The 16,622-nt window shown below is 51.9% G+C and overlaps 2 protein-coding genes across 5 annotated transcripts in view; one reads left to right on the forward strand and one right to left on the reverse strand.

Annotated features, from left to right (window-relative positions):
• The window catches only part of LOC118091520 (WAP four-disulfide core domain protein 18-like), a 57,919-nt gene extending 54,893 nt beyond the window's left edge, over nucleotides 1-3,026 (forward strand). For both annotated transcript variants that reach the window (XM_088673532.1, XM_035128604.3), the window contains 2 exons: nucleotides 597-731; nucleotides 2,637-3,026. In XM_088673532.1, the coding sequence (XP_088529658.1) occupies nucleotides 597-731; nucleotides 2,637-2,653 (152 nt within the window). In that variant the 3' untranslated portion in view covers nucleotides 2,654-3,026. The remainder of the gene's footprint in view (nucleotides 1-596; nucleotides 732-2,636) is intronic.
• The window catches only part of LOC148685202 (nigwaprin-a-like), a 35,648-nt gene that overhangs the window by 17,084 nt on the left and 1,942 nt on the right, over nucleotides 1-16,622 (reverse strand). The window contains exon 1 of one of the 3 annotated variants that reach the window (XM_088673536.1): nucleotides 12,112-12,194. The exons of the other annotated variants lie outside the window; for them this stretch is intronic. The gene's annotated coding sequence lies outside the window, so the exon portion shown is untranslated. Of the gene's footprint in view, nucleotides 1-12,111; nucleotides 12,195-16,622 lie in introns of those variants that run through there. 3 annotated transcript variants of the gene reach the window in all.

Genomic DNA, 16,622 nt, shown 5'->3' on the forward strand with positions numbered 1-16,622 from the left:
GGAAGGAGGGAGAACACTGCCTTTCGAGAGTGTCGGGGTCTGTGGGGTCAGGGTACTGACCCCAACACCAGCATCAGAATAAAGGGACAGAGGTGTGACTTCCCTGACCCTCTCAAAGCCAACGGAGAGGGGAAAGTGGAAGAAGGACACCACAGAACATCTTCTGCTTCCTAAATAACACTATGAGGAGCCTGGGGAGGATGCAGAAACCCAATGTGGATCAGGAGCATCCTTGTGGGAAGGAGAGATGAGGAAGGCATCCCGTGCCACAGAATCCAGAAGAACTTCACGTTCTCTTCCAGGATCTCATCATACCCACAGTTTGAAAATCTGCTGTTATAGCCTTTATTCCCAAGGTGGGTGACTCTCCTAAGTCCCAACCTAGGAAAGGCGCCTACACTCCAGACCCAGACCATTGGACGCCTCTACCTGGGGAGAGTCCGTTCTGCAGTACACCTGTTGTGTTGCCCCTCACCTAGCCTTGGGCCCCTGGGTGGCTTATAAGCTCAAGAGGAAAGGTCTGGTTCAGGGGGATATCGTACAAATGCGAGTTCCACGGTTTAACAGTCTCTCTTTTGTGCGTGTTTTCCCCACAGTAAAACCCGGCGAGTGCCCCAAGTTCAAAATCCCTCCTGGGCTGCCATGCAAACGGGAATGCTGCGAGGACAACCACTGCAAAGGGACCGACAAATGCTGCCCAATGGGATGTGGCAAGGTGTGCGCCCCGGCAGGTGAGGCCAGGTGGATGCAGCAGCTCAAGCATACGACTAGAATCGGGCCCTCTCCTTTTTATATATATTATTGTTATTGGTTTTCCAAATCATTACAAATCAGTCCAAATTACTTTGATTTAATACAATTTCTTTAAAAATTCAGGTTCCCCACTCCGGTTGTAAACATGTGTCCATCTCTTCCTCCTGTTAATGCATCATAGAATCGGAAGAGACCACGAGGGCCATCCAGTCCAACCCCCTGCCAAGCAGGAAACACCATCAAAGCATTCTTGACATATGCCTGTCAAGCCTCTGCTTAAAGACCTCCAAAGAAGAAGACTCCACCACACTCCTTGGTAGCAAATTCCACTGCCAAACAGCTCTTACTGTCAGGAAGTTCTTCCTAATGTTTAGGTGGAATCTTCTTTCTTGTAGTTTGAATCCATTGCTCCGTGTCCGCTTCTCTGGAACAGCAGAAAAAACCTTTCTCCCTCCTCCATATGACATCCTTTCGTATATTTGAACATGGCTATCATATCACCCCTGAACCTTCTCTTCTCCAGGCTAAACATACCCAGCTCCCTAAGCCGTTCCTCATAAGGCATCGTAAAGAAGACATCATCTCTTCTTTAATATCCATTTCATCCTTTACTAGTTGTTGTCCATTCTTACAGCAAGCCATTATTTCCTCCTCTCAGGCAGCACCTCTGCTATCTCTTATGAATGTAAAATCCATTTCACGTCTGTAGTCCTTCGTAATCTTCTTGTTGTCTCAGACCTGGTGTGCTGGGAGAGTTGATTATCATCTTCCTTTGTTCAGTCTTTGCAAGATCACATTCCAACTTCCGCTGGTCATCACTCACATACAGGCTGCTGCTATAAATAAGTCCCAGAGAACACAAACTCCGCCATTAAAATTCGGCTCCCGAGTTCTTCCTCGGCACACGGTTTCAGTCTGTAACTGAGTCTGGCCCTCTCCTGACCATTGCTATGTCCCTCTCTTCTCCCCACAAGATGCAAGTGCCCCTAATTTCAGGAGGCAGCGATGGCTACCAACTTGGATGGTTTTAAAAGAAGATTAGAAAAATTCATAGAGGAGAAGTCTGTTGGTGCCTGGCGTGTTCTGGTCCATGGGGTCACAAAGAGTCGGACAGGACTAAACGACTCAACAACAGCAGCCAGAATGACTAGGCTCTGGCTCCATCGTCAGAGGCAGCCGTGTTTCTGAATACTACTTGCAGGATAACGTGGTAGAGGAGAGCTGGCTCTTGAGCTTGGATCCTGCTTGCTGATTTCCCACAGGCAACTGCTCAGCCACTGAGAACAGGGTGCTGGCCTGATCCAGCAGGCTCTTCTGATGCTCCTGTGTTCTGCTAGAGCCCTTGGTGCAGTGGGTAAATGAGCAGGAAAAGCAACCATCTTTTTTCTTTCTTAACCGTGCCCGATGGTGAGGAAACAGCCTTGTTTCTAAATACTGTACTCCTCTTGAATTCACAAAAGAGGGGTGGGGTGGGTCCATCAGGCAGAGAAGCTCCTGGCCTGAATACAGTAGATGTAACCAGCTTCCTCCAAGGTTACCCTAGATCTTGCCCAATTGCCCACAGCTTTGCATAAACCATTGCTTCATTCTACTGTACTAAAAACTGGCCCCGCCTGAGCCCATGCCTCAGATCTTTCTCTAGGTCCTGACTGTCCCTTCATTTACATTTTTTTTACAAGTGTGCCTTTCATTTGGTCCCTTGTCCAACGCGCCAGGGGTTGAAAAGGCATTGCTCAGTGGTGGCAAGGATGGCTGGCTGGCATGCAGAAGGTCTCAGGTTCCATGCCTAGCACCCCCAGCAAACAAGACTCTGCAAATGGAGCAGCTCACCCAGGGCAGGACTCCTTCGCCTCCCTCTAACTGCTCCCTTCTGCTCTTCCCAGGTTTCGCTGAGCCCTAAAGGGCAGCAGGGCCTAGAGGAGTCCAGCTGAAGGACACAGCTTCACTGCTCGCCAAAGGTGGGGTCCCAACTCATGAGCCCAGGAAGTTCTCCCATCATCAACATCTTCAGTGTTTCTGGAACATATGCACCTTGACAACAGCTGCTGCGAGACTCACACAACTCTCTTACAGGGCAGGACTCTTGCTTCCTTTAGTAAACATGCATGGAACAAGCAACCAGAACTCTCCCCACCACTCCTATTGACACTTGTGAAGTAGAATTATAAATAATTGTACCATATAAGGTTTCAACTTACTGAGCATGCTCGGAAGGAATGTGGCCGGTAACTGGAGGTGAAATCTAATCCTGCCAATAAAATTCTAGCAGACCACGGGGAAGCTCCTTTGTCTAAACAGATATCTAGTAGTACACATGCTTCCCACATGGGGTTAAGTGCCTTATAAGTGTTATAAACAAAATCTGCCCTTATTCCCTTATGGGGTACACAAGAGTCCTTGTAGAGTCCTTTGTAGGTTCTCCATCGGTAGGAGAAAATAACAGAGGCCAACCAGAGAATATTGGGAAGCAAAGCAACTAGTAAGCCTGATCTTTATTGAACTGTTGCAACAGTTCTCTCATGCAGGAGAAAAAAGGAGGACCTAGGCGTGCCTGCCCTTATATAGACATTTAAATTGCCCACCCTGGAGTCCAAGACCACCCCCAGAAACATCATACCTACATCACAGAAAAGAGCGGTCTACAACAGAAATCTGAGTACTTTGTTTCTCCCCTGTCTGCCAGGCTACCTGATAATGCCTTCTCTGATTGATTGCCCTTCCTGGTAGTCTGGCCATTCCTTTGAGATGGTAATCACTTTAATTTCTGAGACAATGGGAAGGTTCCCTCACCCCCCCTCCTTCCATGCAGAGAAACATTTTGTCAGTTTGGGAGTCAAAAATGGTTTCAGGGCTGTCCTCCTGGGCTGCTTCACACATGAGGTCCAAACAATTGTGTATGTGTCTGCTTGGTACATTAATGAACAGTTATTATATATATACTAGTGTAATTCAGCCTGTTGAGTAAACGGGCGCTAGAACATCCCGGGGTTCGGAGAAGCACTTGCGCAGCGCTTCTCCGAACCCCGGGACCTGTCCTTGTTGTCGGCTGCAGGGGGACAGGAACGAAGGAGGAGAAAGCAGCCCTTTCTCCTCCTTCCTTCCTCTCCCCCAGCCGCTGACAGGAAGGAGACATCCCGGGGTTTGGAGAAGCGCTTGCGCAGCGCTTCTCCGAACTCCGGGACCTGTCCTTGCTGGACGCACACACACGCTCTCGCTCTCCCCCCCCCCCCCGCCGCCGCCAACGCTCAGTCTGGCTGGGAGCAGCGGTTGGCGGCCACAGGGAAACGGTAGGTGGGGGGTGGGGAGAGCGTGTGTGCGTGTGCGTGCAGTCTCTGCATCCAATCCCTGTGTCTGTGGGGCACATGCGCAGTAGCGCGGTCACCGGGACACAGGGAATCTGGACGCAGAGACACTTGCACTTTATTATATAGGATAAGACCTTATTTTATTTTATTTTTCATAAGTAAATGGGGTAAGAGGAACTGAGTACTTTGATTGGATAGGAAATTTATGGTAAACTTAATGGAATGTGTAGAATTTGTGCCAAATGTATAAAACTGTTTGGGATGCTGTATCTGGCGGCCAGTTGATTTGGGACGAAAGCCCTGCTGGTCCTTTCTGTACAGAAATAAAATACACCAGGACTCCTTCTCCACTCACTGACTCTGGGTATATCCATGAGACAGGGCAAGCTTTGATTGCAACAACTGCATCAATACCACCCACAACAAATAGAAATATTTCCCCGGCCTGGCCTCCCTTGGAAACAAGGAGGAATGTTCTGGTTGGAGCCCAAAGGAAGCTTTGACCCCCATTCAGATGGATCTTCTGCTTCCCAACCTACCTTCACATTTACAAATGGAAAATGCCATTTTATTACCCCACCCATAGCTGCCAAGTTTTTTGTTTTGTTTTTAAGGGAAATTCCCTTATGCTGAATAGGCTTTCTTGCGAGAAAAGGGAAAACTTGGCAGCTATGCCCCACCTGCAAATGTGCCGACCCCAGTGGCAGGTTGCATTGCAGGGGGTTGGACTAGATGATCCTTGGTGTCCCTCCAGACCCAACGCTACAATTCTATGATCCTATGACTATGCATTTATCATTTCAAGCATACAGTAAGTAGGCAGGTCACCTGGGAGGAAAGGCCAGGAATGAGCTCAGAGAGGCTTGTGGCATCTGATGAAATACAGTAACATACATTACACCTTGCAGAGAGATGATTAACAAATCTGAATGTCTTTCAGGTGCAACATGGAATTGGGTTGTATTTAGCTATGCATCTTGCATTGCAGCCCAGGGGGGTGGCTGCTGCGGCGGGAGGCCCTGCGGCCACTGACTGCCCCCCTTGAGATATGGCGGGCTCAGAGGCCGTTCCTGCTTTCACTGGCGCTCCGCTGTGGGGGGCAGCGATGTCAGAAGACCCACCAGCCGTTTCCCGCTAACCGCTGAGGGTGGCATGGCGCCGCCACCTCACATGGCCATTTCTCCCCCCCCCCCAGCCCACCTTTGAGGCGCCACTTCCTGCGGCCTTCCCCTGCCAACTCCGCGGCCACTGGGGGGCTGGCGATGGGTGGGGGGGGGAATCTGCCCATGCCTGGGCACTGGAAATCTGGCAGAGCGGCACCGGAAGTCACTTGTACGTATGCCATGTGTAGAAGTGACTTCCGGTGCCGCTCTGCCCAATTTCCGGTGCCCAGGCATGGACAAAGCAGCACTGGAAGTCGCTTCTACGCATGTCCAGGCATTGAAGTGAATTCCGGTGTCGCGCCACTGCAGGAGACTTGGCAGCTATATGCCTAGCGATAAACAACAATGGACTCCTAACTCCTCGTCTCCGAGTTTTATTGGCATAAACTCAGAAGATAAGCCATTTTTGGCTTACAACACTTCCGCTTCTGTTCTCGTCATCTTCAAGGCACCCCCATCCAAACTGCAGCTCTCCAATTCCACCCTCCAGCCCTTCCACGTGGCAACAATCAGTTTCTCTCCCTCTCCCTCCACATAGAAACTACAACTCCCAGAATTCCTTGTTTTCCCACACCCCCGAACAAAAACCAGCAGCGGAGTGGATGCCCCCTCGTGGTCAGAAGGCGCAACTTTTTGCGGACCGACCTAGTGCCTTTGCTCCTCCTGCGCACCAAAGATAGGGACTGGCAGGAGTGCCAGCTTGGCCCCGCAACCTTCATGGGGAATTTTGTGGGTGCTCGGGCACCCAGGGAGTTGGTACCTACGGAATGAAATTGGGGAGCGGAGCAGTTTGCAGAAGGCGAAGTTGCCACTGACTCAGCTTGCAGCCGGGGACTGCTGCGGGCAAGCACACACACACACACAGGACTCGCCCCGGGTTAGCATCCCGACTCTCCAACTGTCACGAGCCTGCGACATTTGGGTTGGCCTCCCGAAGCGGGTTTCTCCGCGATGCGCTTGGCTGCGAAGTTGGGTGTTATGTACTGAGCTGAATCCTAGAACAATAGGATTCAGAAACAGCGGGAGCTACCCAATCCAACTCCAGGTGGAAGTGAATCCGCAACCTGATTGGCCTGCTGGAGCAGCCAATCAGGCGGCGGGCAGAAGTGAATCTGCTACCTGATTGGCCTGTAGGAGCAGCCAATCAGGCTGCAGGCAGAAGTCAATCCACAATATAATTGGCCCACAGGTGTAGCCCTGAAGTAGCCAATCACGCAAGGCCCATTGTGTAAATAATGTATATAAGCAGATGGTTTTGGGAAAAGAGCCATTCTTCTTCTCCTCTTCTCCTTGATGACTATGAGCTGAATAAAGAGCATGAAATTCACTCTCGACTCCGAGTACATTTCACTGGCGACGAAGGTGGGATCCTGCTGAGCTGACCGCCACCACGCACTGCACCGCAGCACCGCCACCTGCTGCACCGCTGCATCGCACCGTGCATCCAGGCTTCAGCTCCAGGACCCAAGGAACCCAGAATGGCAACCGACAGCAGCTTCTCGCCATTCAAACCAGCATCAGGAGACTGGGAAGGGTACGCTGCCCGTTTCAACTTCCTCCTGCAAGCGAAAGAAGTCACCAACGATGCCATGAAGAGGGCGACATTCTTCAGCGTCTGTGGAGAGGAGACGTTTGAAATCGCCCGGGCTCTCCTTGCACCTAGAGATGTCGCTACCGTCTCGTACAAAACAATAATGGAACGGCTGAAGGAGCACTTCTCACCACAGCCCTCGGTGGTAGCTTGCCGAAATGCCTTCTACGCAAAGCGGCAAGCCCCGGGGGAAACCATAACTGGGTTTGTGACCTCCCTCCGCCAAGCCGCCCGGCTATGCAACTTCTCAGAGTTGGAGAACATGCTTCGTGACCGCCTCGTCGGTGGCCTGAGGGACGAGATGTTGCAACGACGCCTCTACGCCAAAAAAGACCTCACGTTCCAGATTGCTCTGGAGGAAGCCCTGGCAACCGAAGCCGCCGAGAGGTCAACGCAAGAGGCACGACCGGCCCCGCCATCCCAACCGAGGGTCTACCACGAAGACCTCACCGACGAATCCGAATCTGACAGGGAGGAAGTACACCGAGTACAGCGGCGCACTCAAGCAGCACACACACCACAGCAGCCTCGACGAGAAGGAGGGAACTGTGCAAGCTGCGGGGAGAACCACGAGAGGAGGACCTGTCGTTTCCGCAACGCAGAGTGCAGGCAGTGCAGAAAATTGGGACACATCGCCCGGGTGTGTCGGGCTCGACTCACCCGTCGACAAGCATCAGATGACCGACCCAGGAGCCCCAGGTCACACGGCACCATGCACCAAGGCAACTCGACGGAGATCACGGACTACCAGGTATTCCAGTTGCCCCATCCCAGCACAGAGAAAATTTATATAGAGGTACAGATAGAGGGAGCCCCATGCCGCATGGAGCTGGACACGGGTTCAACTCTATCCATAATCTCGGCCCGAACATTAAGGGAACTGTGCCCTAATGGGGGTCCCAAACTAAGGCCGGCCCCATTCACCCTCCGGGACTTCCAGAAACGTAAGGTCCCTACAATGGGGGTGGGGACCTTCAGGGTGCAATATCGAGGGCGAAAGCAACAATTGGACTTGCTGGTAGTTAAGGGCCCCTACGTTAGCTTACTGGGACTGGCATGGTTTGGACCTCTGGGGCTAGCCGTTACCGGGGTGAACCGCACTAGCTTACAAGTGGACGTGGACGCCATATGCAAAGAGTTTCCAGGGGTTTTCGATGGGGCATTGGGACGATATACAGGACCCCCCATTGCCCTACAGCTAGACCCCGCTGTACGACCCATCAGGCACAAGGCCCGCCGGGTCCCGTTCGCCCTGAAACCCCGCATAGACGAGGAATTGGACCGACTCGTGGAGCAAGGAGTGCTGGAGCCGGTGCCCAACGCCCCCTGGGAAACTCCAATTGTCACACCCGTCAAGCCTAACGGTTCGGTCCGCATCTGTGCAGACTACAAATGCACCATAAACAAGGCTCTCACGGCCCATGCATACCCAGTGCCAGTGGTCAGCCATGTCCTCGCCACCCTGGCTGGGTCAAAAATCTTTGGCAAACTGGACTTGGCCCAAGCGTATCAACAGTTGCCTGTGGACGAAGCCACAGCAGAGGCTCAGACGATTGTGACGCACAGAGGGGCATTCAGAGTAAAGCGGCTGCAATTTGGCGTTAGCGTGGCACCAGGCATATTCCAGAATCTAATGGACTCTCTCCTTAAAGGGATTCCTGGCGTCACCCCCTTCTTCGATGATGTACTGATCGCCGGGCCCACACCAGAGGAATTTGAGGACCGCCTCCGCTCCGTCCTGCACCGTTTCCAGACGGCGGGCCTCAAGGTGAAGCGGGAAAAGTGTTTACTGGGAGTGCCGCAGGTGGACTTTCTGGGATTTAAGGTGGACGCAGAAGGGGTCCATCCAACCGGTGACAAGGTACGGGCCATTTGTGAGGCCCCAGCGCCCAAGAGCAAGCCCGAACTTCAGTCATTCTTGGGACTATTGAACTTTTACCATGCCTTTCTTCCGCATAAGGCAGCGGTAGCGGAGCCCCTACACAGACTCCTAGATAAAAGGGCCCCTTGGGTGTGGGGCCAGCGACAAAGGGCCGCATTCCAGGCAGTCAAGGACTTGCTCGTCTCGAACTCGGTCTTGGCACACTTCGACGAGAGGCTGCCAGTGGTGCTGGCATGCGACGCCTCTCCCTATGGCATCGGCGCTGTCCTGGGACACCAACTCCCGGGTGGAAGAGAGGTGCCGGTGGCATACTTCTCCCAGACGCTTGCTGCAGCCGAACGAAACTACTCACAGATTGACAAGGAGGGTCTGGCAATCGTGAAGGGCGTAAAAAAATTCCATGATTTCTTGTACGGGCGGCCCTTTACCATAGTGACTGACCACAAGCCGTTGCTTGGCCTGTTTGCCCCCGAGAAGCAGACCCCCCAAGTGTTGTCTCCACGTGTCCTCAGGTGGTCAATTTTCCTTGCCGGCTACCAGTATGCACTAATCCACCGCCCTGGGAAGGCGATGGGCCACGCAGACGCCCTCAGCAGGCTACCACTACCAGAAACAGGCCCCGACCCAGCGCCTGCGCAAGAGGTTATGACCCTGGAGCTGCTTCCCGACCGACCCATTCAGGCACAAGAAGTTGCGCACCATTCCACAAAAGATAGGGTCATCTCCCGGGTCCTGGACTGGGTGTGGCGAGGATGGCCCAGCAGCAGCCCCGGGCCAGAATTCGCTGGCTACACAAACCGCAAACATGAACTGTCGGCCCACAAGGGGTGCCTGTTATGGGGAAGCAGGGTTGTTGTTCCCCAGCCCCTCCGCAAAAGGGTCCTCACAGCCCTACACGAGACACACCCAGGGGTAGTGAGGATGAAGGCCCTTGCCAGGAGTTATGTGTGGTGGCCGGGGATTGACAGAGAGATAGAGGCCTGGGTCCAACACTGCCAGACCTGCCAAGAATCCCGCCCGGATCCCCCAAGGGCCCCAGTCCAGCCCTGGGAGTCCGCCCGACATCCATGGTCACGCTTGCACGTGGACTTCGCTGGACCCTTCCAGGGAAAAACATTCTTCATAGTGGTGGATTCCTACACCAAATGGCTGGAGGTCGCACTGGTACCGTCCACTTCTACGGCGGCAGCCATCCGGGTACTACGTAAGCTTTTTGCAACCCACGGGCTCCCTGACACCCTCGTCTCGGACAATGGAACCGCATTCACGTCAGAGGAGTTCCAGACCTTCACAGCGCAGAACGCCATCCGCCACATCCGCTCAGCACCATTCCACCCTGCCACCAATGGCCAAGCGGAGCGCATGGTGCGGACCACCAAGGACAGCCTCCGCCGCATGACACAAGGGGACTGGGAATACCGCCTTGCCGCATTTCTTCTAGCACAGCACAGCACCCCAAGCACAACGACGGGCCGGAGCCCAGCTGAACTACTAATGGGCCGGCGCCTTGCAACTAGACTGGACCGACTTCACCCCGACAGAGCTCAGGATGAGGTAGTGGTGGGAAAGGCAGGAACCCCCGGACATTTGTGGCCCAGGACGCAGTGTACGCAAAGAATTTTGGGGCAGGCCCAGCATGGGTACCCGCCACAGTCACCAAGGTGACCGGTCCCGTGTCGTACGAGGTACTAACGGAAGGGGGGCAATGTTGGCGCCGCCACTGCGACCAGCTACGGCGACGATTCCCAGGAGGAACCCGGGAGGAGAGCGGGACAGAGGGGTCCCAAGGGGACAGCAGGGCAGTGAGGCCTGTAGAGCGAGAGGGGTGGGCAGGGGAAGCAGAAGCAGAAGCAGTAGGCACAGAGGGGCGCCCCGAGGCTGGAAGGACACCGGAACCAGAGCCACAACCTAGTGGTTCAGTGGCGCCAGACCAGACAGCCCCGGCACAGCCAGCAGCCTCGGAACACGAGCCAGAACCAGAACCCCTGACCAAGGAACACCCCAGGCCACAACGCACACGGAGGCGGCCAGCAGACCTTGGGGACTACGAATGCAACTTCCCGGGCAGGACTGGAACTTAGAGGGGAGGGGTGTTATGTACTGAGCTGAATCCTAGAACAATAGGATTCAGAAACAGCGGGAGCTACCCAATCCAACTCCAGGTGGAAGTGAATCCGCAACCTGATTGGCCTGCTGGAGCAGCCAATCAGGCGGCGGGCAGAAGTGAATCTGCTACCTGATTGGCCTGTAGGAGCAGCCAATCAGGCTGCAGGCAGAAGTCAATCCACAATATAATTGGCCCACAGGTGTAGCCCTGAAGTAGCCAATCACGCAAGGCCCATTGTGTAAATAATGTATATAAGCAGATGGTTTTGGGAAAAGAGCCATTCTTCTTCTCCTCTTCTCCTTGATGACTATGAGCTGAATAAAGAGCATGAAATTCACTCTCGACTCCGAGTACATTTCATTGGGGAAGGGAGGATCGAGGCCCAGCGGGGTGAGCACCTGCTTTGCAGGCAGCAGCTAGCGGGATCCGTCCCCTCCAGCATCTCCAAGGACCGTGGGATGAGGGTGGGGCGTCCTCGATCCGCCTCTGCCTGCTTGCTTCCACCTCTCCTGGCAAAGGGGCGGAGGGCGGCAGGACCCGGGCGTAGGACCCGCCTTGCGGCCGCCAGCCAAAAGCCCAGAAGATTGCATTGCAGCAGGGCGTTTTCCAACTCTAAGGATTCTCAAGGGGCGCCTGGGAAGCAGAGGGAACCAAGACGCAGATCAGCCCCCGCCTGCCTGTTGCAGAGAAACTACAATTCCCCGCTTCCCCGGGCCTCAAAGGGCCGTACAATCTGCAGCCACCGATGGACCCAGGAATTGGCACCAGATCGGCCTCTAGCGGCCCCCATGAAAAATTACAGCTCACGCGAAGAAAAGCATAGGAAGAGGCTGCAGGATCAGGCCAATGGCCCATTTCATGCTCTACCAACTGAGTTATCCCAGCAGTCCAGTCCAGCATCCTCTTCTCACAGTGGCCAAATGCTCCAAGCATTTTAGGAATCTAGGTAGACTGCCTCTGGGCCTGGAGGTTCCATAAGAGCATCAGAAGAGCCCTGCCTGTCCAGCATCCTAATCTCCCAGGGGCAAGCAAGACCTGGGCACAAGAGCAACTCTTCTCTCCTGTGGTTTCCAGAAACTGGCATTCAAAAGCATTGCTGCCTCCAGCTGTGGAGGCGGAGCCATCCTGGCCAGGAGCCATGGAGAGCCCTCTCCTCCCATGAAATTCTCCAATCTTTTTTTTTAAAGACACCCAAATTGGTGGCCCTCAATGCCTCTTGGAGGAGCAAAGTTCCAGAGTTTAACTCAGCACCATACACTCCAGCTGAGCTCCTAATATTGCGTTTAAGGCATTAGCATGGAAATACATACTTGTACGCTTCCTCTCTCCAGCTGCCTTTGTGTTTTGAACTGCAATGCTGTGGCCTCTCTGAATTCCTCTCTTGTGTCCTTGCACTAACAATGCCTGGTTCTCTGCCACCCGCATTTAAATTTTCATTGGTTTTTATCATCTACATCCCGGGGTGGGGGGGGAGGGGGAGAGAGATTTCTTCTGAACCAGAGCCTCCTCGGTTCCTGTCGGCTCTCCCGCCACCAACAATTAAACCTGCTCTGCCACCCTTTTTCTTTTAAGCGCCAACAGCCTGGTTTTATCCCGATTCAGGTGCTTGCCCCAGAATGTTCCCCAGACAGTGCTTCACAAATCCAACCCCCTCTTCCTGAAACCACTGCCTCTTCCATGCATTGAGACCCCAAAGCTGTGTCTGCCTTTGTGACGCTGCACACAGAACAGGCAGCGTTTCAGAGCAAGCTACCTTGGAGGTCCTGTCTCTCAGCTGCTCCAGAGAAGCGGACACGGAGCAATGGATTCAAACTACAAGAAAGAAGATTCCACCTAAACCTTAGGAAGAACTTCCTGACAGTAAGAGCTGTTTGGCAGTGGAATTTGCTGCCAAGGAGTGTGGTAGAGTCTCCTTCTTTGGAGGTCTTTAAGCAGAGGCTTGACAGCCATCTGTCAAGAAAACATCTGATGGTGTTTCCTGCTTGGCAGGGGGTTGGACTGGATGGCCCTTGTGGTCTCTTTCCAACTCTATGATTCTATGATTCAGCATCCTACCCAGCATCCTAAATTTGGCTTCCAGGACCTCATGTTTCCCTATATCATTCCCTATAGCCTGCACCAGGACCACTGACTCTGTCTACCAGGCTACCTCAGCAATGGGAAACATCCACAGCCCTTTCACCATGCGCTCTGCATGCCCATTGCACACCCAGCTATGTTCCTCATGACTGAATCGCCCTCTGTGAGGATCCCTCCACCCCATGCAGGATACAGGAGGAAGAGGTGGCCCCACATTGCAGCTGCATTTCTGGGTTTGTTGAGGTTGTGCAATACAGGGGTAGGGGGTGGGCATAAACGTGAGAAGCCTCTGCAACCCACCCACCCCCTGACATGGCAGCAGTGTTGTATGTAAGCATCACTCATATTTTGCTGTTTTCATATTGACACCATCCACACTCCTGAAAAGGTAACTTTGCTACAGCTGAAGAGAGATGTTGCAACAATTCTAATTTTAGCACCTCGCTAGTGAAGGTCGAGTTGATTTGTTTGGTGGCAAATCCAGGTGGAACTGACATTTGGCAATGAAAGATATTCTGGGTCTTCTCCAGCCTCTTTCAGTTTAACACCCCCAGTGGTATGGTTATTTTCTACATTCACCTTCCCACTCTGGAAATTCTGGCACTGAAAAGCTTTTGGCAGTCCTGCCACCTGTTAAGTTTGTGGCTCCTGGTGAAAGAGCAGTTTTGGTCCCCACCCCACCCCCACGCCACCAAAAAGCGGGGGGGGGATCACAAAAAAGGTGGCCATAGATTTGCATCAAATTTGCATTTGCTAATTTATACATAGAGATGCAAATGTAGAAGCAATCCCATCTCTAGAGACAGGTGAGCTGTGCATCTGCTTAGTCTACTGTCCAGGTGCTGGTTTGTGCAACTGTGATGGGCAGCTTCCAGGCCCCCTAACCTACTGGATACTAACGTAGACCTACATCCTATTAACCGACACTTGCTTTCGAGCAAACATGCAATGGAACAGACTGTTAATAAGACAAGGGAACTTGGAGTACATTTTTGAAATGCTGTTAATGGTGTTTTCCAAATGGTGCAGTCATCTGGGTGGAAAGAGTGCGTTGCTCCTGGTGACCACCTCCACACCAGTGATGTGCTTGCTTTGCAAAGCAGGTCATTTTATTTCTATATTATTCTCTCTCCTGCTTAGTTTCAAGCTGTTAAAGTAAGCCACCTTTCTACTGTGCTGTGTGGATTTGTTTTCTCTGCTTATTTACAATGTGATTATTTCTAATTGCGTTTAATAATTTCCTTTTATATTGCCACGATTATCTGTTCCCATGGGGTGCTCGAAGTCATTTGGGCACAATTGTGGAAAAGATAAACTGATGGTGGTGGCGATGATGATGATGATGATGATGAAGAGGAAAGTCTCCTATCAGATGCTCAAGCCATAATGGCCAGGGAGAAGGCGAAGGATGGCAATTGGAGCCCCCCAGGGTCCCTGCTCTGCCTTCAGAGCAATAAGGGGGTGAAGGGTTTGGCCTGCTGTTATTCATATGAGTAGAAAATACAGCTTGCTTCCTTTGGATCCAAATCAGAGAGGTGGGGAGGGTGGCATCAAAATATTGTAAATTACATCACACCCCTAAGACAAGAGAGCTCCCTTAAGTCGGTTATGATACATTGGGCCAAAGACTTTGGTTATAATATATAGCTAAAAAAAGACTGGGAGAAATTATGGAAAGGATGCTTTGAAAGGAAATGTAATGAAAATGATGTATAGATGGTATATTACACCAGTGAAATTAGCTAAAATGTATAAAATAAGTAATAGATGTTTGAATTGTAAGGAAAAGGAAGGTACTTTTTATCATCTGTGGTGGGAATGTAAGAAAGTGAAAGGCTTCTGGGAAATGATTTATAATGAGGTAAAAAAGATGTTGAAATACATATTTATTAAAAAAAAACCAGAAGCATTTTTACTTGGTATTGTAGGCACTGACATTAAAAGACAAGATAAAAAACTGTTTTTATATTTGACAACGGGGAGGAAGGTACTCTTAAGTAAATGCTAATTGAGCACAACCCTTGCGCATGTTTATCCGTCTAAGGGCCTTAAGTGTGCAGGTTGCCCACATCCTTTGATCCTCACAGCAACCCTTTGAGGTAGTTTAGGCAGACAAATGGGGATTTTTCTTACACATGTGTAAGAAAGGATTGAAGCTGCATGTGGGAAGATTCAAGGCACACAAAAGGAATTGCTTCTTTTTGCAGCACGTGGTCAAACTTTGGAACTGAGGGCCACTTCTCCACACAATGCACAGATAAACTATGGAACTCCCTGCCACAGGAGGCAGTGATGACCATCTACTTGAATGACCTTAAAAGAGGACTGGACAAATGCATGGAGGAAGAGAGGGCTATCAATGGCCTCTAGCCAGGATGGCTCTGCTCTGCCTCCGAAGTTTGAGGCAGGAGTGCTTCTGAATCCAGTTGCTGGAACCCACAGGAGGAGGGAGTTCGTCCTGCACTTGGAACCTGCTTGCAGGTTTCCCAAAAGAGGCACCTGGTCATTGTGAGAGCAGGATGCTAAACTAGATGGGCCATTGGCCTGATCCAGCGGTCAGGCTCTGCTGATGTTTTTACAATTGGAAAATGGGATTCCCTGGCCCTCGTCCCTAGAACCAGAGTGGTTCAGGGTCTAGAGTTCAATTCCCTGCTCGTCCATAAAGCTCCCTTTGGACCAATCACAGCCTCTCAGCCTAACCTACCCCACAGGGTTGTTGTGGGAGTTAACTAAGCAAGGAGGGAGGAGCCTTGAGTTCCTCGTAGAGGAAAAGGTGGGATAGAAATGCAAGAAATAAATAAAACAGTCCAGTGCTGCCCGCTTCGTTTTACATCCTGTGACTATTATCCCCTTGTTACTATTTTGTTATGTTCCTGGTGATCTTGTATTTTGTGTCCAAGCGCATGATTAAATTGTTTGCTCAGGTGAAACTGGCAATAAAAACGGGCTGATTGATGGGCTTCCAAGGTGACCATGTACCTTTTATCTTTTAATCTCTCCCGCCCCTTTCCTTTGAGAGTGCTCTCTCCTCCTCCGGAATTTGTTACATTTACTTTCCCCCTTTGGGATCCTTTCACACTCTGCTAGTTCCTTAATCCCCATCTTTGCAAAGGCACGCCCTCGTGCATCGCACACACCGAGACACGCAGCCTTGTTAACACGCTTAGGCACCATGTTTCAAACACACACATGCTCTCAGCCCGGCCGCCTCCCCGGGGTCTCCCTGCCCGGGCGACCTCTCTGACCTTGGACAGGCCTGGAACACAATGTGTTATGTAACCCTTAAAAAGTAACCTGGACACACCAGCAGCAGCAGCTCACAGAGAGGGAGGGAGCTGGCTTAGCTGGGCATGCAGCCTTGCAAAGGGGGGGTCTTGCTGTTTGGAAGCAAATCTGGTGGCGCGGGGGCGCCTTCCATCTGCTCCAGTGAGAATCAGCATAGCCCAGTGGTTAAAATGCCAGCTTGAAAGCTGGCAGATCCAGGTTCGAATCCTGGAATGCCCAGGTGGCCCTTAGTTCAACACCATTTACTGCCTGCAGCTTCCGATTTATTTTTTTAAAAAAATGGCTATTGTGTGGGTTTGGCTGCCCTATAGAACTGTAGGTCATCTGTTCCCATCCCCTGCAAGGCAGGGATCACAGCTGAGGAGTCCCTGACAGGTGGAGATGTGTTGTTAGTAAGTCAGCTTTACCAATAAAGCAAGCTTTTCCCCAAAAAATTGTTTGCTTAGAAATCAATGGC

Source organism: Zootoca vivipara, chromosome 7 (genome assembly GCF_965207765.1).
Source record: "Zootoca vivipara chromosome 7, rZooViv2.hap1.1, whole genome shotgun sequence".
Classification (NCBI taxonomy): domain Eukaryota; kingdom Metazoa; phylum Chordata; class Lepidosauria; order Squamata; family Lacertidae; genus Zootoca; species Zootoca vivipara.